This window comes from Eulemur rufifrons, chromosome 25 (genome assembly GCF_041146395.1).
Source record: "Eulemur rufifrons isolate Redbay chromosome 25, OSU_ERuf_1, whole genome shotgun sequence".
Lineage (NCBI taxonomy): Eukaryota > Metazoa > Chordata > Mammalia > Primates > Lemuridae > Eulemur > Eulemur rufifrons.
Window position 1 is genome coordinate 1,643,312 of NC_091007.1, and position 23,192 is coordinate 1,666,503.

Below are 23,192 nucleotides of genomic sequence, written 5' to 3' on the forward strand. Positions count from 1 at the left end.
TAGCAGTTGGAGTTTCTTATTCTCCCTCTATGTGCCACACGGATTCCTAGTTTAGTTAATGCCTGGTGTATCATCTGGATTGCCTTATTTCCTTCTGATATATCTAATTTCAGAGTCCAACTCAGCTATTAACTAGTCTTTAAATCATATGTGTGTTTCTCACTCTGGGGAACTGCCACAGCCAGTTGTATGAGGCCGTCTGAAACTTAGTTGTACGCTGATGCTAAGATAAGTGTAAATTAGTTTGTCTTATTTGGGTCCACGGCAGGTGGGCCATCATTGCTCACTTCCCTTCCCTTCTTTTTGGGTTCTCTCGACAGGTCGAGGATGTCAAAGACACAACCCTGAGTTCTTCCTAGCTGGCCGGCAGCCGCGCACCAATGACATGGCCAGAAGCAATTCTGTTGGCCAGGACAGCTGTCAGGACTCGGAGGGTGACATGATCTTTCCTGCAGAGAGCAGCTGTGCCCCGCCCCAGGGATGCGATGGAGAAGCGAGGCTGGGCGCGTCAGGGTCTCCCCTGCCCACCAGGAAGCGGTCCCGGTCCTTTGAGGACGACAGTAATCAGGCCACAGGGGCCAGCCAGTGGGATGGAGTTTCTAAGAAAACCCCGCGGCATCATCCGTCCCTGCTGTGCACAAGCCCTAGGGAGGCGGGGCAGGAGGTGGAGGACTGCGCGTCACGGCTCTCTGCAGAGTCTGGAGAAACCGACCAGGACGCAGGGGACGTTGGTCCCGATCCCGAGCCTGACGAGTACTATGGGCTTCTCGGGGCCTTGCCCGGCCAGGAAGCGCCGAGCCACATCTGCAGCCTGCCCAGCGAGGTCCTGCGGCACGTCTTCGCCTTCCTGCCGGTGGAGGACCTCTACTGGAACCTGAGCCTGGTGTGCCACCTGTGGAGGGAGATCATCCGCGACCCGCTGGTGAGTGCAGTGCTCGGGGACGCCGTCCCTGAAAGCACGTAAATTCATATGCACACTTCTGACCCGAGGGTCTGTTCGGAAAGGGTGGTTTCCGCCTGCCTTCAGAGTGACGTCCCAGCTGCTTAGAGACGTTCATGGCCTCGTGTCAGTGCCACCCCGTTGTCCAGCCTCAGCACGTCCTCCCTGTGTCCTGCCCGCCTGCTGTGATTGCTCTAATCCCCCACCCCACCTGGAGGGCCCCGCACGTCCCTGTGACACCTGAGCCATTCTTGAAGGCTTCGCTCTTGCTACCTCTTCCTTCCTATGTTAGCCCGTTGAAATTAATCGGGTTCTCCTCTTTGTGCTACTGTAGCAATTTACACCTTTCTTAGGGGATTCATCACATACTTTGTTACGGTTTTCCTCCCCACTTTAAATTATTTGCTCTTGGATAGAGGCCAGTAACATAAGCTGTTTATTTGTTGAAGGCCAGTTGCCCTATTTTTTTCTGCATTCTCCATGGTGCCGTGTGACTTTTTACACATAGCAGGTGATTAATAAATGAGTGTTGCGTGGAAGTACCTTTTGTCGCCGTGCCAACCCCCTGCCCTCTCCTGTGTTGTGTAACTATGCTGCTTCCTGTCCCAGGCTCAGAGTCCCAGGTGAGCCTGAGGGCGGCAAGCACGTTTTGCTTGGCCTCGGTGTCCCTCAGACGAGCCACTGGGAATAAGTCAGAGAAATCTCCCTGCCACGGTACTGAAGTTTAGAGATGGAGGGGCAGAGTGCAGGTGGAGATCTCAAGACTCGATTCACTTTTCTTCTCAGCACAAAGGATTTTGGAGGAAACGTCCTGTCGCTCTGGCTCCATTCTGTGCTTGGGGTCCCACCTCCTCCTAGTTTCTAAGAAATGTCCTTCTGCCTTTGGATGTGAACCTGGCATGTGACACAGTGTTTGTGCCACGGAATTGAGGTCACTGCGGGGTGAACCGAATGGTCACAGGAGGGAATAAGTGAGAATGTTCTTCAATCTGCTTGGGCAGCTCTTTGGGACCGTGTCCCTGCTTGCGCTAACGTCCCGAGATGCTGGAATAGTGTCGTTTCTGTCCTCACGACGCAATGTGTGTATTTTCAATAGGCTGTCGTAGCTCTCGTATTCTTTTCTTGCTGCGTCTTTGGCTTTGGCGTCAGGGTAATGCTCACCGTGTAGAACGAGTTTGGAGGTGTTCCTTCCCCCTCAGCGTTGGAAGAGGACTCTTGGTGTTAATTCTTCTTTACATGCTCAGTAGAATTCTCCCGTGACGCCACCTGGCCATCAGCTTTTCCTTGTTGGGAGGTTTTGGTTACTGATTCAATCTCTGTACTCGTTACTGGTCTGTTCAGATTTTCCTTCTTCACGATTCAGTCTTAGTAGGTTGTGCTTCTAGGAACTTTTCCATTTCATCTACATAGTCCAATTTGTTCACAGTCTCGTAGTCCTTCATTTCTGTGGCATGAGTTGCGATGTCCCTTCTTTTATTTCTGATCACAGTGACTCGAGTCTTGTCTCACTTTTTCTTAGTCTAGCTAAGGGTATGTTGATTTCAGTTTTTCAAAAACCAGCTCTTGGTTTTGTGTATCTTCTTTCCTGTTTTTAATTCTATATTTGATTTATTTCTGCTCTCATCTTGATTTTTTCCTTTCTTCTGCTAACTTTGGGCTTTGTTTCTTTTTTCTAGTTTCTTGAGGGGTAAAGTTAGGTTGTTGATTTTGGATCTTCTTTTCCAATGTGAGCATTTGTGTGCACTGCATTCCTGCATCCCAGGAGTGTCCATATGTAGTGTTTTCATTTGCATTCGTCTCAAGGCATTTTCTAATTTTCCTTGTGATGTTTTTCTTTGACCGGTTGGCTGTTCTAAGTGTTGAGTGTTTGTTAAATTCCCATGTCTCTGTGAATTTCCCAGTTTTCCTTCTATTGATTTTTAATTTCATTCCATGGTGATTGAAAAAGGCACTTTGTATAACCTCAGTCTTTCTGAGTTTGTAAGACTTGTTTTGTGGCCTAACATGATCTATCCTGGCAACAGTTTCACGTGCACTGAAAGAATGTATATTCTGCAGTTATTGGTGGAATGCTCCGTGTGTATGTTAGATCCAGTTAGTCTGTGGCATTCCTCAAGTCCTGTTTCCTTGTTCATCCTCTGTCTGGTTGTTCCATCCGTTATGGAAATTGGGGTGTTGAAGTCTCCTGCCTCCTGTATTGCTACCTGTTTCTCCCTCAGTTCTGTCAATATTTGCTTCATATATTTAGGAGCTCTGAAATTGGGTGCATATGATTTTACAATTGTTGTATTGCCTTGGTGAACTGACCCTTTTATCATTACGTATTGTCCTTTGTCTCTATAGCAGTGTCTGCCTTAAAGTCTGTTTTGTCTGATGTTAGTGTAGCCACAGCTCTCATATTATTTTATTTTTGAAACTCTGAGCTACCAGTGTGCTGATATTTCAGACCGGGAAACTGCACTAGCTTTTCCCAAATTCTATAGCAAAATAATGTTAGAACCAGGACCAAGACCGAGTTCTCCTGGTTTCCAACCAAAATTTGCATTATATTTCTACCTAATTTGCACAGCTTTTGAATTGTGAGCTATAATTGCTTTTCAGTTGTCAGAAGGTTGTCTGTGTATTGGTGGCTCAGTCTGCTTTCTTCTTCTTGTTTTTTTTTTTTTTTTTTTTTTGAGAAAGAGTTTCGCTCTGTTGCCCGGGCTAGAGTGAGTGCCGTGGCATCAGCCTAGCTCACAGCAACCTCAACCTCCTGGGCTCTAGCGATGCTACTGCCTCAGCCTTCCGAGTAGCTGGGACTACAGGCATGTGCCACCATGCCCGGCTAATTTTTTCTCTATATATATTTTAGTTGGCCAGATAATTTCTTTCTATTTTTTTTTTTTTAGTAGAGACGGGGTCTGGCTCTTGCTCAGGCTGGTCTCGAACTCCTGACCTCGAGCGATCCACCCGCCTTGGCCTCCCAGAGTGCTAGGATTACAGGCGTGAGCCACCGCGCCCGGCCTCAGTCTGCTTTCTAACAGCCATTGCCTGCGTGTTGTTTTGGGTTTCTTAAACTCTACAGTTCATTCCTTGGAAGAAGCTGTATCACCGATACCTGATGAACGAAGAGCAAGCCGTGAGCAAGGTGGACGGCATCCTGTTGAGCTGCGGCATAGAGAAGGAGTCGGACCTGTGTGTGCTGAACCTCATCCGGTGAGCCGCCCTCCTCGCGCAGGGAAGGCCGATTTCGCAGTCCCTCCCCGTGCTCGGTGCTTGTGATCCTCCTCCTCACGGACTCTCTGTGGACGTTTCACAGATACACAGCCACCACCAAGTGCTCCCCGAGCGTAGACCCGGAGAGGGTGCTGTGGAGCCTGAGGGACCACCCCCTGCTTCCTGAGGCAGAAGCGTGTGTACGTCAGCACCTGCCCGACCTCCTCGCTGCCGCCGGGGTACGTTGAGAGGCTGCGGGAGGAGGCGGCGTCTTTTTCGCAGGAAGAGAGTGTGTTGGTGATTAGGGTCAGCTGGGGGCGACTTTATGTTCAAAACCTTTAATCTCTGAACACTTCGAAGCATTAATCTTGTCATTGGAGAAATAAAAGAAATAAAAGGCCATGTAATTATGGATTATTAGATTTAGAAGGAATTTTAAAAAAAAATTTAATCTGATTTCCCATCCTGTTGAAGAATCGTCTCTGAAATGTTTCTGAAAGGTGGTCCTTTGGCCTCTGAACGCTTTGAATAATAGGATTTCTTTGTAAGACAGCCATTCCATCGTTGACGACAGTGGTTATTTGAAAGGGACAGAGAAATTCAGGGTCTTGCTGCAGACACGCAGTGAGGTGATGAGAAGCTGGAAGGAGCCCTCAGCATCCCGAGTCTCAGTCCTGTTGCTCCCGGTCCAGTTCCGGGTTCCGGATTTTATCCCGGAAGCTGCACGCAGCCCCCGCCCGTACCCCGCCGGCCACGGAGGGTGGGAAATCCAGGGGTCTGCGTTGCTCTCTCTCGCGTGAAATGCTTGCTGTGGTGGTGGAGTGAGTTTTCTTCCACAGGGTGGTTGCCGTGAGCGGGCTGTGGGACCGTCCCGCCGTGGGACCGTCCTGCCGTGGGACGTGTTCTTTAACAGGGACCGCGTGGCAACATGACAGTGATAAAGATCTTTGTCCACTCCCGCCTGTTTCTTTGGCAGTGAACATTTACTTAGTCATTACTAAGCTGGGTATGCAGTCTTCACAAAATAAACTTTCAAGAATGTATTTAATATTTAACTTAATAGTTAATCATTAATAATAATAGCAAATGAATATTGTAATGCTAGGGAGTTGTCGGTCTTGGCCCCCGAAGACCTGTCTTCTCTGTCCCTCCGTCTTCACCCCCCCGGCGGGCTCTGCGGTGTCTTGTTCTGACCCCGTGGAGCACGCGTGGGCCTGAGAGCTCACGCCGACCGGGAGAGGAGGGCGGGGCGGTGGGAGGGAACACGTCTCTGTGCAAGGTCCTATATTAGACGCTTCATAAAAGTTACTGAGTTAAAGAAAACTAAGATGCCACGTCCAAAATTGATGGGAAGAAGGAGTCCAGGAGAGGTTCTGGCGTGTCCCACACGTCACTCGGGAAGTTCGGCCTCGGTTCAGGCAATCTGTAGATGGCACCTAGACCCCGAGCCCGGCTTTCCTGGCTGCTTTCTGCTGCGACTCGTGTTGACTGCGGCCTGTGTTTGGGTCTCTCTTCCCTCCCGGTGCACGTGGCTTGCAGGGCACCAACGTCTGGGCGCTGGTGGCGGCCGTGGTTCTGCTCTCCGGCAGCGTGAACGACATCCAGCAGCTGCTCTTCTGCCTCCGGAGACCTGGCTCCACGGTGACCATGCCCGACGTCACCGAGACGCTGTACTGCATAGCGGTGCTTCTGTACGCCATGCGGGAGAAAGGCATCAACATCAGCAACAGGTAACCCCGGGGGGAGGGCAGGGAACCCCGCGATGACTGAGAGTCGTAGGCGTGGCACAGGCCCAGCCTCGGGCGAGCCCTGACACTCGCCTGCTCGACCCCCGGCTCCCCTGCAGGGTGAAGGGCGGGAGGTTGACGTGGAGTGCAGGGAACAGCGCTTCGTGGGGACACAGTGCCACCGTGTGCTTGTACGGTGTTCCTGGGGCAGTTTTTACGTTCGCAGGTATTGAAGCCTTAGGTGGAGCCCCTCGCGGAGGGAAGCCTTCTTTATTCACCCGGCCACGGTTTCCCGGGAGAACGTTAGGATCTGCTTCCTCCCCGTCTCACTTTTGGGGTGGGCTGTGCGGGTTGTGGGAAAGTCCTGTGAGGGAGGCCGTAGCGTGTGGGTTCCTGTGCCAGTGCCTCGAGGGTGCTCCTGGGCCGCGCACCGCGTGTGCGGAGGGACGTGTATCTGGCAAACACCGGGCGCCTGCGGCGTGCCCAGCAGGCATCCAGGCACCAGCAGGCCCACTGTGGAAAAGTCAGACAGGCTCCTGCTCGGGCGAGGGCAGGCGGGGAACACGTGAGTAAACGTGTGAAGCAAGCACGTTTTGCTGAGTATGAGGCACTGCAGGGAAATAGGACAGGATGGGGGCAGGGGCAGCTGCCTGCGCTGGGTGGGAAAAGCGTCTCTGAGGAGTCACGTCCGATCCGAGTGTCGAGAGCCACTGCTTTGAGACTGGGGCAGAGAGTCTCGGGACAGGGAATAGAGAATTCGAGGGCCCAAGGATGGAATGAATCTGGGACGTGTGGGGAAGAGAAAAAGTCCAGTGTGGCAAGAGTGGGAGGCCAGGACAGGATCCCGAGAGGTGGGCAGGGCCGCGGTTGGAGGTTGGACTAAAATCCAAAGCGTGCTGGGTGCTGGGGAGGGGCCCGAGCCCCGATCCGGAGTGCGGGGGCAGGCAGCTCCGTCACGCGGCCAGCCCCAGAGGAGCAGGAGAAGCCAGAGGGCTCTCCACCTCCAGGGAGAGACAGTGGCCCCTGGAATTAGTGAGCCCCCCCGGGCAACACGGCTGGTGGCCCTGGAGGAGTGGTGCCGTCATTCTTGGTGAGGTGCGAGGAGGGAGCGTGATTCTCCAGAAGCGTCCGAGCGCTTGCTGTGTATCTGAGTTGTGTTCCGGTTTGTCAGCTGTGGCTCACGCTGTCCTTGCCCGCGGCATCGAGGCAAGGAGCCGTGTGGTATGATTTGCACAAGGCAAGTGCAGAAATGACGAATAACGTCCTTACGTACAGATCTGAACCTGCAGATTATCTGCATGCTTTCGTGGACGTAGCTGAGGAATGGGAGGCACATGCCGTGGTCTGCGGGGGCTGCGGTGACACGGTGCCACAGCCCGGCGGGCCTAACTGACAGACGTTTACTTTCTCACAATTCCGGAGGCTGGAAGTGCAAGATCAAGGTGCTGGCAGATTCTGCTCCTGGTTAGGAACCAGCTTCCTGGCTTGCAAGATGGCCAGGTTCTCGCTGTGTCCCCCCCGTGGCAGAGAAACAGAGCCCTGCAGAGCCGCTGAAGCTCAGGAAGGTGCTCAGGTTACGTTTATCTGCACGTGTCGTAAATACCATCCAAACAAGAGCCTCATCGCTAGGAGCAGAGTTTACATTTTTGCCCACTGGTTCTTTCTTACTGAGTTTTTGATTATTTGTCTGTTAAGGGTGCGGCCGTGCTCCTGTTGCGGTCTCGTTCTCCTCGTGGCGTTACGTGCAGAAACAGGGCACCGTTCCCAGGCTGTGTCCCCAGAGTGCTTTGTCAGCCGTAGATACATTTCAATTCTTTCCCCTCTCCCCACTTTTTTTGAATAAAATGATGGTAGTGTTTTCTTTTTAGGACTGGTAAGGAGTTTAAATGCATCTGAGGAAAAATGAGATACAGACTGTGCCTTGAATTTGAAACTCTCTAAATCTAATTTCTTTCCTATTAGGATTCACTACAACATTTTCTATTGCCTATATCTTCAGGAGAATTCCTGCACTCAGGCCACCAAAGTTAAGGAGGAGCCATCCATCTGGCCAGGGTGAGGATACGTATCAATTGGGTGTGTGTTTCCTCCTCCGTTCTTGACTCTTTCCGTCCTTACCGAGGGAGGTGTTTGGTTTCACTCCAACAACAGTATGGAGGCCTATGGTGCATTCTGTGAAACACGCCGATTTTAAGAGTAAAATTCAGTCATTTTTTTTTTTTTTAGTAAATTCACTGAGTTGTGTAACCAGCGTTGTAATCTAGTTTTAGAGCATTTTTATCCCCCTAAGGGGGAGGCGTCTTGTGGGTCACCTTTTGTTTACCCAGTTTGTTTGGTTTTGAGGCAGTCTGTCCCCTGGGTTTGTCAATCCTTTTCTGTTTTTCTAATTTCCCTTCCGTAATGATTATAGCAAGAAAACCATCCAGCTTACACACGAACAACAGCTGATTCTGAACCATAAGATGGAACCTCTCCAGGTGGTCAAGATTATGGCATTTGCAGGTGAGGGAGCACGTCAGGCTCAGGATGTGGTTGGTCGTTTTCTGCCTTTTCTCACCACGTCCCCTTCCCGCTACCGGCCAGAGCACTCACCTCGGTCAGATAAGCTCAGACGCGCTGGGCCCAGGACACTTGCTTTCTGTCACCTCTAGTGAACGTCCGCACTGGAATTCCTGTTGGGGCAGCTGGTTCGCAGGGGTTAGCTGTGGGGTAGATGCCGCTCGGGATCGGTCCAGCCCATCATCATCGTCATCGTGTGCGCTCAGTCACTGATTGCCCTGGAGAGGGAGGCCGCGGTGATCTCCAGCTCAGAGGGTTTTAGTCACTCGCTCACTCTGTACGGTGACGTCTGGAGGGCCCGCCCTGCCTTTGTCCTAACCTGTGTTCCTAAATGTGTCTCCCGCTGTTATCCTGACTAGTGAGCCACGCCGAGCCACTGACAGTCTCCTGAGGAACTTGGTCATTCTCTTGTCACAACCTTCGCTCATGCTATTTTTTTAAAAAACCTGAAATCCCATCGTGCTGCTTTCCTGGCTGAGTATCCTGCTAACGGCATTTATTAAATGCCTGCAGTGTGCCTGGCGTGGTGCTGATCCTAACAGCATTCTGTAAGCTTGGCTAGTTACGCTTAGTGTGTAGATAAGGAAATTGAAGCCCAGAGAGAGTCACGCCAGGTTAAATAAGCACCTAGTGGTGGAGAATTCAAAGCTGGATCCAGGTCTCTCCAGAGACATTCCTTCCTCTCCCTCCCCTTCCCCCATGGCCATCGGTGTCCTCACAAACCCTGCAGTAAGTGTTACCCACGTATTGCTGAGGAGCAAACTGAGGCTCGGTGGGTCCGGGGCTCTTTGTCACTCGGCTGGAAACTTCCAGGGCCGAGGTCCTGGCTTTGAATCTGCTGCCCTTTTGGGACCAGCCTGGACCTGATTAGCGGGTCCTTTGGCGCATTTTGCCCGGTCAGAGGCTCACCTCTTTCCTCTCGGCTTCCCCAGGCACCGGGAAGACCTCGACCCTGGTCAAGTACGCGGAGAAGTGGTCTCAGAGCAGGTTTCTGTACGTGACGTTCAACAAGAGCATCGCCAAGCAGGCCGAGCGCGTCTTCCCCAGCAACGTCACCTGCAAGACCTTCCACTCCATGGCCTACGGGCACGTCGGGCGCAAGTGAGTGTTGCCCTCGTCCTGCCGTTCTTCCCGTGACCGTCACTGTGGTCACGTGTGAGCTGACGCCACAGCAGCCTGGGGAAGCGTAATGCTGTTATCTCCACTGATGGATTTAGTGATTTGTGCTTTTGGCCTATGACGTATGTTGTTTGTATGTGACCGTCTCTTGCTGAGAGGGGTGTTCTCATGTTTTTGGAGTTGAGGCACAGAGGCCCAAACGCCCTGTTTACAGTTGGGCGATCACAAGTCCTGGTCAGTTTTTGGCTGTCCTCGGGAGGGGGCTGCGGCGGGTGGGAGACTCAGTGGACGTGCCCTTGCCCCAGGTCTCCTGGGTGTAGAAACTTCAAGAAACTTTCAGTGTCCCCTCAGGGGCCTCTTGGAGCCCGGACCACCCCTTGGAATCGTGGTATCTGCCTCGAGCTGATTGCTCTTCTGGGTTGTTCCGTGTGAGTCCCTGCAAGCCCAGCATAACCCTTTCAGATCAGGCGTGGACCTTGTGGAACCTCTCTGGCTTTTAAAAATTCTGTGTTGGCTGATGTGACCCCTGGAGTGACCTTGTGATGTCACTGGAGAGAACGGGGCAGCTAGTCAATAGCACCGGACCAGGAAGGGTGAACTCTGTTCCTGTGGGATGTGCGTTGCAGGTACCAGTCGAAGAAGAAGTTGAATCTCTTCAAGTTGACACCCTTCATGGTCAGTTCTGTCCTTGCCGAGGGGAAGGGTGGATTCATACGGGCCAAGCTCGTGTGCAAGACTCTGGAGAACTTCTTCGCCTCCGCCGACGAGGAGCTGACCATCGACCACGTGCCTATCTGGTGTAAGAACAGCCAGGGACAGAGAGTCATGGTGGAGCAGAGTGAGAAACTGGTGAGCATCCCAGCATCTTACGCGTCAGGGACCTGGGGACGAGAGGGTTTCCCAGGCATGGGGCTGGCGTGGCACGTGTTATTTCTGTCATTTCTGCAGAGCAGCCCGCAGGAGGTGGAAGGCGGCAGTGGTAGCTGCCAACCTCTGGTGTTTTCTCCCGTGAGGAACACCCGTGGGCCTCTCGCTTAATCCTCACAATAGTTCTCCTGTTTCGCAAGAGACAGGACAGGACACGGCCGCTCAGGGCCTACGAGAGCTTGACGCTGGGGCTTCTGGACCTAGAATCTGATCTTATCTCAAGAGTGGAAAAGCTATTTCTTATTTTTATCAAGTCTTTTTCAATCCTTTGCCATTCTTTTTATGAGTTAAGTATCAGTCTTGAATCTAGAAAAACAGTCCAGCCTTTTCTGGTTCATCCAGAGTTGGGGCTTGGCGTGGCCCCATCGGCTTCCTCATCGCCGCCCTTGAGCCCCTCTGCGGCGGGCAAAGGTGTCACCGAGCCTCCGGAGGCCGGGCAGGGGCCGCTCACCGTTCGGTGGTGACACCTTTGCCCCCACTGCTGTCTGGGGGTGGAAGCATGACTGCAGGGTGCTGCCTTTTCCAGGGATTCCAACCATGGGTTACCGTGTCCCTTGCTTTCTAGAACGGTGTCCTCGAAGCCAGCCGGCTCTGGGACAACATGCGGAAGCTGGGGGAGTGCACGGAAGAGGCGTACCAGATGACTCATGACGGTAGGCAAGCTCTGGGCGTTGCGTCTGTTACGTGGAACTGCCTTCCTGCGCGGTGTGACTCTCGCCACTCCCTTCTTTTAGGCTACCTGAAGCTCTGGCAGCTGAGCAAGCCTCTGCTGGCCTCGTACGACGCCATCTTCGTGGATGAGGCCCAGGACTGCACCCCAGGTGATAAACTGTTCTGGACACCCATAGTCTCAGATGCTAGAAACAGCCTCGTGGTTACGTAAGCGGACTCGTGTGTGCCATGAGTTGATGATTCTGATTTGTGTTGAAGAAGAGGAGCAAACGACCCTCCCTATGTGGCTTAAGATTTCAGCAGTCGTCCGTCCCCCACCCACAGCACATTTATTTTCCTCCACGTGTTTCGCTTGGGTGGTTCTTAAAACGTGGACTTAGTGGGGGTCACAGGATGACGGGGACCTGGGCTCATGCTCCCTGGGAAAAGAGTCAATTTAGAGTGAAAAATCTGTCCTGTTTCTCTAGCGGCTCATGGAGAACAGACAGTATGATGAGTGTGACTTTGGCGGTCATTTCGGGGTGTTATGTTACAATCAATATTAGACAATTTGCCTCATTTCATATGTTGCCTATGTAATTTCTTATACTGAATAACTAGAAATAATCTGTATTTCTAGAACCCAAAACCGTTTCTTTTGTCCGTTATAAAATTGCTTCTTTTGACTACGTGTGTGTGTCCTGCAAGAAAAAGGCAGCTCTGTTGTCGGCGTTCCCTGGCTTATCCTGTGAACGCATTTTCATCCTTTTCTGTTTGCCGGGTGGGCTGGAGGCCTCGAGGTGTCTCACTGTCCCTCTTGTTGCTTGCAGCCATCATGAACATAGTTCTGTCCCAGCCGTGTGGGAAAATCTTTGTAGGGGACCCGCACCAGCAGATCTATACGTTCCGTGGTGCGGTCAACGCCCTGTTCACGGTCCCCCACACCCACGTCTTCTACCTCACGCAGGTAAGCGCTCGCCGCGTCTCAGAGCAAGCGTTATGTTATGCCCCCCCCCCACCCCCCCGTTTTTACGCGCTACGCACGGCGCGAGGCATCCTGCTCGGCTCACAGCCTGCAGCAAATCTTCGCTCCCAAGCAGGGGTTCCCAAAGTGTGGTTCTCCGGGGTCTGCGCAGCCAGGCTGTTCCTGTGGCCGTTGCCGCACGACAGTTGTCAGAGGAAGAGCTGGGAGCTGAGCTGGCTGCTGTCGTCTTGCACCACTTGTGCTCGAAAGGACAACTGACAGCCCAGCGCCGCTTGTTCCGACTTGGGTATTTGGCATTTTTTCAAAGACGAAAGCAACAAGCTGTGACTTCTGGGAGAATAACTGACAGTGTTTGTTGTCAAAGGTAGCATTTTTGCTTTCAAGTCAAATTAAAGTTTTGGCAAACTCAGATCCGCCACGGTGAGCATGACAACTGTGAAAAGGACATTAGACGCTCCTCCCTTTCCAGCAGCACATCTGTGTGAGGCTGAGTTTTCCTCGTGTGCCTCAGCCGAGACAGTGGGTCACGGCAGACCTAAGGCAGGTGTCAGTGCAGGAGGCCGGCTGTTGTCCGCTGAGCCAGGCATTAAAGAGCTGTGCAAAGAGGAAAAACGGTGCCGCCACTCTTCTTGTTAAATTTTTTTTGTTCTGGGAACTGTAGTTGTGTTTGTTTCAAAAAATGCATGCTCTATGCTATCATGTAAGAGGCTTATTTTTACTTTTAGATGAATTAAAGTTTCTAATATGATAAGTATAGATAGGTACATAGAGTTCACATAAATAAAAGCTCTTTGGAGGCCTCAGTAATTTTGAAGTGTGAAGTGTCCTAAGGCTAGAAGTTTGGGAGCCGCTCCTTTAAAATCTGGTTTGTCTCACTTATATTAAAGTATAAACTGTACTAGGTTTTGCCAAAAGTTCTGTAGACTGCTCTGTGACTCTTCCATCGTTCCCTCTGCTGTGGTGGTTTACAGTGGCCCCAGCTCAGAGTAGTTTTGTTCTTGTAATAGATAATATATTTTTTTTAGAACAGTAAGATTTATGGAAAAATTGTGAAGAGAGTTCCAGTATACCTTGCACTCGGTTTCCCTTGTTACTAACGTCTTATATTAATGTGGAACACTTGCCACAAATAATGAACCAATAATGATACATTATTATAAACTGAAGTCCAGGGTTCATTCATATTTCCTAAGTTTTGATTTTTTTTTTTAATTTTTTTTTTATTTTAGAGATAGGATCTTGCTCTGTCGCCCAGGCTAGAGTGCAGTGGTGCGTGATCATAGCTCACTGCAGCCTTGAATTCCTGGGCTCAAGCGATCCTCCTGCCTCAGCCTCCCAAGTAGCTGGGACCACAGGCATGCGCTACCATGCCCAGCTAATGTTTTATTATTTTTTTGTAGAGACAGGGTCTTTCTATGTTGCTCAGGCTGCTCTCAAACTCCTGGCCTCAAGCAATACTCCTACCTCAGCCTCCCAAAGTGCGGGGATGATAGGCGTGAGCCACCACGCCCGACCTGGTTTTTAAATAATGTCTTGTGCTACTCCAGGATCCCTCCCGTACACCAGGTTACATTTAGTCACGTCTCCATAGGTTCTTGTTGGCTGTGACAGTTTCTCAGACTCTGCTTGTTTTTGATGACCTTGACAGTTTTGAGGAGTACTGGTCAGGTACTTTGCTTTGTAGGATGCCCCTGGACTGGAATTTGTCTTATGTTTTTTCTCATGGTTGGACTAGGGTTCTGGGAGGAAGACCACAGAGGGGAGGGGCCATTTTCGTCACACGATACCGAGCGTATATACAGTCAGTGCAGTTCATGACTGTCAGTGTTGAACTTGATCACCTGGCCGGAGCAGGCTTCGCCAGGCCCTGCTTTGCACGCTGTGTGCTCCGTGGGAAGCCCCTATCCTCAGTCCACACTCACGGAGCACGTGTCGGAGAATCTTCATAACTTATTTGGAATTGTTCTGTGGAGGAGATTTGTCTCTTCTCTCCCACTGATTTAGTCAGTCATTCATCTATCTCAGTATGGACTCTCGGATGTTTATAATCTGGGTTACGGTTCATTCAGAAGAGTTACTGTTTGTTAAAAGTCTGATTTCCCTTTGGCTGTATTATTGCTCTTTGCCAAAGCACATGAAACTTTGTTGCCTGAAGTTGCGAATGCATAGAAACAGGCAGTAAATACCACCAGCTGGGGAAGAACAGTGTCTTTCCAGCTGGATGGTCAAGGGAGTGTAGGGTCTGGGGCTGAGTTTTGGAGGGTAGGAAATGATTTTGGTAGAAGAAAAGGAGTTCTAGGCAGAAAAACCAGCACAAGCAGGGCAGGGGCCGTGTAGGGAGGGCCGGGTCGCACTGATGCTGCTCGTGGCTGGTGGGTGCGGATGGTGATTGTAAAGTTAAGGTAAGGGGGGTCTCAAAGGTAAGGGGAGAAACCCTCCCTGCCCTCTCTTGACCCTTTGTGTAATTTAAACGTCACTAGATTTGATTTGGAAAAAAGGATAGGTTTGCTTAAAAGAAAAGCTTACTGTTGGCATTGGGGGATAACGGAGAATGAAGCCTGTCCAGGCAGTGAAGGATCTTGAAAGTAAACGGACCAAATTCCCTTTCCGTGTCGGGCGAGTGGGAGTCGTGTGCCGGGTTTGGCAAGGCCAGGCCCCGGCAGTGGCAGCGCGCAGCTGACTCCCTTTGTTTTGCTGGGCGGTCGCTGACTCCCTTTGTTTTGCTGTTTTCCGCCAGAGTTTCAGATTTGGCGTGGAGATAGCTTACGTGGGAGCCACCATCTTGGACGTTTGCAAGCGAGTTAGGAAAAAGACTCTGGTCGGAGGAAACCATCCGAGTAAGGCTTTCAGTTACTCCTCTCTCATTTGTCGCAAAAATTAGCTTTCCTCTTTATTTTGATTTGCCGTACAGTTTGTGCTCTCCCCCCAAAGGTGGCATCCGAGGGGACGCAAAGGGGCAGGTGGCCCTGCTGTCCCGGACCAACGCCAACGTGTTCGACGAGGCTGTGCGAGTGACGGAGGGAGAAGTACCTTCGAGGATACATCTGATTGGGGTGAGGGGAGGTTTCTGTTGACGGCGTCCTGCACGGGGACTTTGCCGATGAACAGACCCCGTGAACGTGTCCAGCCCGTCTGAGGTTATTGCGCAAGAACGTGTGGGGTTTCCACCCTGTTGGTCAGGCGGTGCCACGACTGCAGTCTCCGCCCTGCCGTTCCTTGCTGCTGGCGGGACCTCCCCACGGAGCAGACCCCGTGAGGACCGAGGCCCTTGTCCTCCGCTCCTTAAAACACGAACGTCCTTCTCACCCTGACGTTGCAAATGAGGCTGCAGGCTTTTCTGGTCGTGTGTTGTCCCTGAGCGTCAGGACAGCTGGGCCGACCACACGTGGAGTTGACACTGGGGTTCTAGGTCTGGTTCTAGGTCTAGGTTCTAGGTTCTGTCACTAGCTTCGTGTGGCCCGAGGCAAGTCACAACTTCTGTGTGCCTCATTCTCTCCACCTCTAAGACCAAGGTAGTGGTTCTCCTTTGCCTGTCCCACGGGGAGCTAGGAGGATTAGAGGGCACCTCCATGGCTTTTTAAACTGTGAAACAAAGTCACACCACTAAAAGATACTCATTTATGGGAAAAATATTTTCCAGGGTGTACTGTGTGTTAGGCACTCAGTAAATACAATAGTGAATCGTAATCAAAATGTGTTTTGAGTTTTTTATTTATAAAAATTATATAATCGTGTTATAGAAATTTTGGAAACTAAAAAAAAAAAATCACATGATCCCTGTATTTCATATAATAATTCTCGTTTTTGCTAATTATTTTTGTCTTATCCTTATAGATGTGTATTTTTGCATAATCGCAATTATAGTATACGTAAAAATGTATGCTATTTTCACTCAACACATAAGCATATATTTTCATTGCTACTTTAATAAACTTACAATATTTTATCTAGTGGATATAGCATAATTTAGCCATTTTCATTACTGTAAGAGGATAATAGTTTTAGAATATCATCCCTGCTGGGCATAATATAAAGTAAGTTGTTCTCCTCTCTCACCTCCACCTGTTGCCTGTAGTGTGTGTCATGACAACGTGATCACACATCTGGTTGTGAATTATGGATACTGTCATATTTCCTTTTTTTTTTTAATTAAAAAAAATTTTTTGAGACAGTCTTGCTGTGTCACCCTAGCTAGAGTTCAGTGGCATCATAGCTCACAGCAACCTCAAACTCCTGGGCTCAAGTGATCCTCCTGCCTCAGCCTCCTGAGTAGCTGGGACTACAGGTGTGCATCACCACACCTGGCTAATTTTTCCATTTTTAGTAGAGACGGGGTCTCGCTCTTGCCCAGGCTGGTCGCAAACTCCTGACCTCAAGCGATGCTCCTGCCTCGGCCTCCCAGAGTGCTGGGATTACAGGCGTGAGCCACCGCGCCCGGCCTCAGTCTCTGTTTTATGTTGATTTTACGTGTCCATCCTCAACGGACAGCAGCCCTTGTCACGTGTCTCCTGCGCTGGGCCTGGTGCTCCGCAGGTGCTTCCCCGTCCGCGCTGGGCCGGCTGGGTGCGGTCGGGCTGCCCCTGCGGGAGCTGGCCTGTCAGAACAGAGAGCAGTCCGGCCGGGAGCCGTTCTCTAGTTGATGCTTTGGGTGCAGTTTGAGATTCACTTCCAAGAAACCATCTCATTCCAAAATCCCATCCCTACATTTGGCATATTTTGCTTTGTTAAAACGATGACCGCAAAACAAGAAAATAACAAAAAAGCAAAGATCCCACCAAAAATCTTTTTCAGGGGATCAAATCATTTGGATTGGACAGAATCATCGATATCTGGATCCTCCTCCAGCCAGAGGAGGAACGGAGGAAAGGTGAGTACCCGCTGGCCGCGGGGCGCGTCAGGTGTCGGGCGGGAGAGGGAAGGGCGGCTCCGGGTCAGGCTTCTCGCTCTCCTTCCGGAGAAGGGGACCCAGGCGGTGCCCTTTTCCCACGAAGAACGGGGAGTCTGCCGAGGCACCCGCAGGGTCCCCGTCCCTCCCCCAGGGGCCCCCGTCTCTTTCCCACGCTGGTCACAGGCCGCCTCCCGCCCCTCTCGCCCGGCAGCTTCCCACGCTGGCCCTTCCGTGGGGGCCCAGGTGGTAGCACCTGGCGCTTCCGTAGGGCTTTTCTCCCGTTCGCTGCGCCGTGTCCGGTCCCTTGTGAAGCAGGTGAGGACGAGAACCTCCGGGCGTGTTGCCCGTATCGCATTACCCTGTGGTGTGTGCCCCTCAGGAAACCTCGTCATCAAAGACAAGTTTATCAGAAGGTGGGTGCACAAAGAAGGCTTCAGCGGCTTCAAGAGGTACGTGACCGCGGCCGAGGACAAGGAGCTGGAGGCGAAGATCGCGGTCGTGGAGAAGTACAACATCAGGATTCCGGAGCTGGTGGAAAGGATAGAAAAGTGCCACATCGAAGACCTGGACTTCGCAGGTGAGGGACGTGGCCAGTTTTTACCTTCCCACCAGGAGAGACGCAGGTGTCCAATGTTTCTCGCCTGCGTGAACCCCCTGTGAGCAGCGATGCTTCGCCGTTCAAGAGAAAGGGGAGCAGAGTTCTCGCTCTTACTCGGGGGCCCTTTATTCTGTTTTCCTTCCAAGCCCGTAGGGTGGGATTCCCTGGTCCCAGCTCTGCCACCTGTAACTCTGGGCAAGGCACACAGCCCTCTGTCCCCTCTGTCCCCGCACGTGTAAAATACAGCGGGTGCGTAAAGTCCCTTTGGCCTCTGGAGTGTGATTCTGAGAGGTACTGACTCCTGCAACTGATTCTCTACTTTCCCCTCCTTTCCTTTTCCTTTTGACTGTGGCTTCCTCTGTCCCGCTGTCCCCACAAAACTGCACATAGGCAAGAAAATTTAGAGTTTTAAGGGTCAAATAGGACATGTACAGTTTTGTGTGTTTTTTTTTTGTTGTTGTTCTTTTGTTTCTTTCCCTGCGAAGCCCCCATCTAACCACATGCCGTGTGTTTGCTCTAGAATACATTCTGGGCACCGTGCACAAAGCCAAAGGCTTGGAGTTCGACACTGTGCATGTTTTGGATGATTTCGTGAAAGTGCCTTGTGCCCGGCATAACCTGCCCCAGCTTCCCCACTTCCGTGTCGGTAAGGAGCCCGGTCTCGGGGAAGCTTTCACACACACAGTCACCTGTTTACCGAGCTGTGCTTTCTTTGATTAATTTCGCTGCTTTTTATTAAAGAGATCAGGAAATCGTAAAAGGCAAAATAGTAAACACTCTTTATCGTTTGTCTGCTTTTTGTTTTGGTTTTAAATCTCAGAATAAAGCCTTTTGAAATTTCCCTGCAAACAAACAAACAAAAGCTGTTAACTGTGGACTCAAAATTTGGGGCACAGCAGACACTGGGGGGCCGGGAATACAGACACTGAGCGCTGTTTATCTCCGGGGAGCGCAGCCGTGGGCTGGCAGTCATGGGCTGGCATCGTGGTGCTGAGCGTGGACTGGAGCGGTGGGGTCAGGACTGGCCCTCGGGAGATGCTAGCTGCTTTTATTGAGGGGGAGAAGTGTTTTTTATTCTTCTACCACTTTTTTTTTTTTTTCCTGCTGGTTTACATGTTTACATACTGGATTTTTTTTTTTTTTTTTTTTTTTTTGTGGCAACAGCTTTATTGAGGTGTAATTTACATAGCACACACCGGCCCGTTCGGAGTGTGTGGCTCAGTGGCCGTTAGAGTGTCCGCAGCCACGCTGCTCTCGAGTCCCTGCTGTTGTGCGGGTGTCGTGACCTGGATGACGGGTGCGGCGTGGGCCGTGCAGACTTGTCTGTGTGCGTGTCCCGGGACACCGTCAGGTGTTTCGGGATTGGACTCTGTCCAGAGAGGCAGCCTGAGGAAGCGGAAAGAGTGTGGACTTTAGACACAGGCAGTCTTGGGTCCAGCTCCCGGCCCTGGAGAGCCATGCGTGGTCTTGTTTGTGCGAGCAACTTCACCTCTTCAAACCTCAGTTTCCCTGTGTGTCTCACAGGCTTGTTGCGGGGAGGACTGGGATAGTGAACGTAAATATCCACCTGGCACGTCACCGGTGTGATAACCAATTAACACAACCCTAGGATTTACAGAGCAGGAGTAAATAAAACCCGGTATTTTGTGCTAGCAGTCTGCTAGGTTTTGGTTTGTTTTTGGAGTTGGCCTGCGTAGGACAATTTTATATAAACAGACAGCGAACCTTTAGTGGTTTTTTGAGGGGGGGATGGGTGAGGGATAGTGAACATTTAGGTGAGAACATAAGCTTTTGTAAGCTGCTTTTGAGTTGATTTTTTTCCCCTTTCTTCAGAGTCATTTTCTGAGGACGAATGGAATCTACTGTATGTCGCAGTAACTCGTGCCAAGAAACGTCTCATCATGACCAAGTCGCTGGAGAACATCCTGACGCTGGCCGGGGTAAGCGGGCTGGGTGGCATGGGCTACTTTGGCAGCGCCTGGGTTTTGTCTGGTCTGCGTGAGGGACCGGGGTCCCGGGTTGGAAGGGAAGGGCTTCTTGAGTGTGCAGAGCCGGATCACGGTGCAAGAATTGTCACCACAGGAACAGAAACGTTCTTTTCTAAGCTCTTTCCTAATTCAGTCTAAGAAGTTCTGTTTAAAATATCAGCGGTGTTCATGTATTTCTTAGTTTCTTCCTTTCTCCATCAATTCTCAACGCTCTCAGGGAAAAAATGGCAAGAATGTTTTCTGCATCCAGACTTCTCCTTGTCCCTTCAGAAATGGCTGCTGCAGCCGCCACCAACGGGTTTTTTTCCACAACGCACGTCCAGGCCAGGGGAGGATAAGTGTTCAGGTGTCCGGCCTTTGTCACCGGCCAAGACGCAGAAGTGTGAGCTAGTCAGCACTGGCTCACTCACTAGTTGTCCCCCAAAACACCTTCTCCCTGCTGTCTTAACTCACTTTCGTCTGTTTTTTGCCTTTCACGGCTGGAGTATAAACCATGTAGTCTTCCAACTTTGTTGGAAACCAGAACAGACCTTTTTTGGGAGGTGCGGGGGATAGAGTCTTGCTCTATCACTCGGGCTGGAGTGCGGTTTTGTGATCCTAGCTCACTGCAGCCTCGAACCCCTGGCTTTAAGCTGTCTTCCCGCCTCGGCCCCCCAGAGTGCTAGGATTACAGGCATGAGCCACCGCGCCCAGACTAAAGCCCCTTTTCTTTGATTGCGTCTTTAGTGGCACATAAGTAATCTGGAAACTTTTCTGTAAAGGGCCAAAAAGTAACTATTTCAGGCTTTGCAGGGCATGTGACCTCTGTGGCAGCTGCTCAGCTCGGCCTCGTGGTGCAGGCGCAGCGGTAGACGGTCTGTTAACGCGCGTGCATGGCTGTGTTCCAATAAAACTTTATTTACAAAAGTAGGCCCTGGTCTGGGTGTGGCCCTACAGTCTGCTGACCTCTCGTTTGGAGATAACTGTGACTTTTCTTAATTTCTAAATCCGGGCCGTTCTGTGGCTGCTCACGGGGAAGGGTGCAGGCCCGGTCAGGACTGGTTCACCTTCACTCCTTCCCCTGTGTGACCTGGGACGTGTGGCTCACCCGCTCTGTGCCTCTGTGGTCAGCCCATCCCGGGCGTCTTTATCTGTCAAACTGGCACAACAGCAGTAACTGGGCCTCAAAGGGTGTTTTCACAGGGCAAGTCAGCGTTGGCCGTTACCCTGTCCCACTGAGGTGTGACATCTCGGTGCAGTCAGATTTACCTCTCAGGGCTCCGGAAGGTCAAAAGAAAACGGCATAAAATCTAAAAGAAGTCAGAGTGCATTGCATGGAAAGTTGAATAGTATTTTGTGAAACTTTTATTTCCGGTTCTTACACGTGTGCACATGTGTGTGGAATTGTAATGGTGAGTGGGTCTAAAGCATTGGAAAGCTCCAGCCCTGGAGAAGCACGCGCAGTGTTCAGGGAAACACGTACAAGGACGCTCACCTTGTTGGAAATAGTTTGGAAACGACCTTGAGTACTCGCACCAAGGGACTGGATGGGCAAGAGGTGAAAGGGCGAGGCGACTGAGGTCCTGGAGCCCTCGAGAGCAGTGGACCAGGTGAGAAGTGCTCGCCCCCCGCCCCAGGTTCATGACACTGCAATGGCGATGACAGTCAGAGGGACTTCGACAAAATCTATACTTTTATTTAAAAAAGGATTTTTATACTGCTAGTTGTCAGTACTCGGTTGGAGCTTGAGTGTCTGTGTATTTTCTGTAGCAGGGAGGCAGGTCCTGCCAGGGAGCAGACTAAATAAAACGTGGGACACAGATTGTAGGAAAGTTAGATCGGCAGCCAGGCGTGATCCAGAAAACGTGAAATCATAATTCACGGCAGCACACGGCGTGGTCCTGCTGGTGTCCCAGCGCAAGCAGGGGCCCTCGGGGCGGCGGCGAAGCCGACCACCCCGTCCTGTGGTTTCCAGCCTAGGGGGTCACTGGCGTTTTGTCTGGGTGCTCGCTCTGCGCCAGGCGTGAGCATGTGGCGTGTGCTGGGTGTTTCTCCCTCACAGAGCCCCGGCTCCGTGACGTAGGCGCCGTGTTACCTGCGTCTCCTGGATGGAGGAGCTGAGGCTGAGGCGAGGTTACTTACGCACTGGTACAGCCAGCGGCGTAGGAAGGTGGAAATGCGCGGGGTTGATCTGGGCAAGTTTATTTAAGGTCCTCTGTGTCAGCTTGCCTGGCTCAAAAAGTGAACGTGCACATAATTTTCTAATGATTCAGCTGAGGATGGGTTAGCATAAGATAAAATCCCGTCCTGAAATGTCATTGCAGGCAATAGTTTTACATGTTTGCCCATTAAATCTTTTTTTTTTTTAATATGAATTTTACCAAGAAGCCAGGTGGACGGCCCGTAGCTTTGCAGGCAGGGAAAAGCTGGCGGAAGTAAGGGAGGACGGGGCGGCCAGCGTCTTTCTGGGACTCGGGGTGCGTCCAGAGCGTGTGCACAGCTCCTCAGCTGTCGCAGTTTCCAGGTGGAGTGTAGCAGAGATACCGCCCTCACTCTCTGTCTCTCTCTCTCCTTCTCAGGAGTACTTCTTGCAGGCAGAGCTGACAAGTAACGTGCTAAAAACAGGAGTGGTTCGCTGCTGCGTGGGCCAGTGCAACAACGCCATCCCCGTGGACACCGTCCTCACCATGAAGAAGCTGCCCATCACTTACGTACGTGGGCTCGGCAGCATGTAGTCGCGTGTGAGCGGGTGCCTCTCTGCGCTGTGGGGGAGGGGGATCAGGGGCTTTTCCCACGTCGGGCATGAGGGGTGTGAGGTGTGCCCGTGGGCCGGGGCAGGACAGGTGACGCCGCCTGGATGTGCCGGAGCCCGCGGTCTGGAGATGGTCGTGGCTGCCCACGAGGGGAGGGCTGCTTCCCTGGAGGGCCCAGTTCAGTTTTCCTGGGCTCATCTCCACTGGATGACTTGTGGTTCCTGCTCGAAGGGAAGTTGGTAGAGTCGAGTCTGTCTGAGAAGACAGCGCTGTGGGAAGTGGGAGGGTTTGCACTTGTGTGAAAATCAGACACCAGAATCCTTGCGCATTGTCCCTGGGCAGCTACGACGATAATTCTGCGCTTTTTGGTGGAAAATCCTGTTCTTTGATGGTTCCCCTCACCTGTCTGTCTTCTCCGTCCCTGCAGAGCAACAGGAAGGAAAACAAGGGCGGCTACCTCTGCCACTCCTGCGCAGAGCAGCGCATCGGGCCGCTGGCCTTCCTGACGGCCTCCCCTGAGCAGGTGCGCGCCATGGAGCGCACCGTGGAGAACATCGTGCTGCCCAGGCACGAGGCCCTGCTCTTCCTCGTCTTCTGAGGCCGAGGCGCGGAGCTGCCGTGGACCCCGAGTGCTGAAGAGAGCCGCGTGGGGTGGGTGCCCGGCACCCGGACTCTTGAGCCCACCCACAGAGCGTCCTCGGAGGAGGAAGAAACCCGCCGGGTTGGACCTGCCATCTCTCCGCCCCACACACAGCCAGTTCCCACGCGCCTGTCCCCGGGCATCAGGCTGGGCAAGTGGGAGATGCTCTTTTGATAAAAAAACATTTTATGTATTTAAACTTTTATTACAAGGTTTCAATTAAACAGGCATTGTAGCACTGGC

General features: G+C 51.7%; 1 protein-coding gene across 2 annotated transcripts in view; it reads left to right on the forward strand.

The window, feature by feature from the left end:
* Nucleotides 1-23,192, forward strand: part of FBH1 (F-box DNA helicase 1) — a 36,228-nt gene extending 13,036 nt beyond the window's left edge. The window contains exons 3-21 of one of the 2 annotated variants that reach the window (XM_069458911.1): nucleotides 321-922; nucleotides 4,005-4,135; nucleotides 4,239-4,374; nucleotides 5,675-5,865; nucleotides 7,825-7,917; nucleotides 8,273-8,364; nucleotides 9,354-9,522; nucleotides 10,167-10,389; nucleotides 11,033-11,120; nucleotides 11,202-11,288; nucleotides 11,949-12,085; nucleotides 14,841-14,940; nucleotides 15,035-15,156; nucleotides 16,895-16,970; nucleotides 17,371-17,568; nucleotides 18,110-18,235; nucleotides 19,423-19,529; nucleotides 22,136-22,267; nucleotides 22,737-23,192. In XM_069458911.1, the coding sequence (XP_069315012.1) occupies nucleotides 321-922; nucleotides 4,005-4,135; nucleotides 4,239-4,374; nucleotides 5,675-5,865; nucleotides 7,825-7,917; nucleotides 8,273-8,364; nucleotides 9,354-9,522; nucleotides 10,167-10,389; nucleotides 11,033-11,120; nucleotides 11,202-11,288; nucleotides 11,949-12,085; nucleotides 14,841-14,940; nucleotides 15,035-15,156; nucleotides 16,895-16,970; nucleotides 17,371-17,568; nucleotides 18,110-18,235; nucleotides 19,423-19,529; nucleotides 22,136-22,267; nucleotides 22,737-22,907 (2,981 nt within the window). In that variant the 3' untranslated portion in view covers nucleotides 22,908-23,192. The remainder of the gene's footprint in view (nucleotides 1-320; nucleotides 923-4,004; nucleotides 4,136-4,238; nucleotides 4,375-5,674; nucleotides 5,866-7,824; nucleotides 7,918-8,272; nucleotides 8,365-9,353; nucleotides 9,523-10,166; nucleotides 10,390-11,032; nucleotides 11,121-11,201; nucleotides 11,289-11,948; nucleotides 12,086-14,840; nucleotides 14,941-15,034; nucleotides 15,157-16,894; nucleotides 16,971-17,370; nucleotides 17,569-18,109; nucleotides 18,236-19,422; nucleotides 19,530-22,135; nucleotides 22,268-22,736) is intronic. The other variant, XM_069458910.1, reaches the window with a different exon arrangement.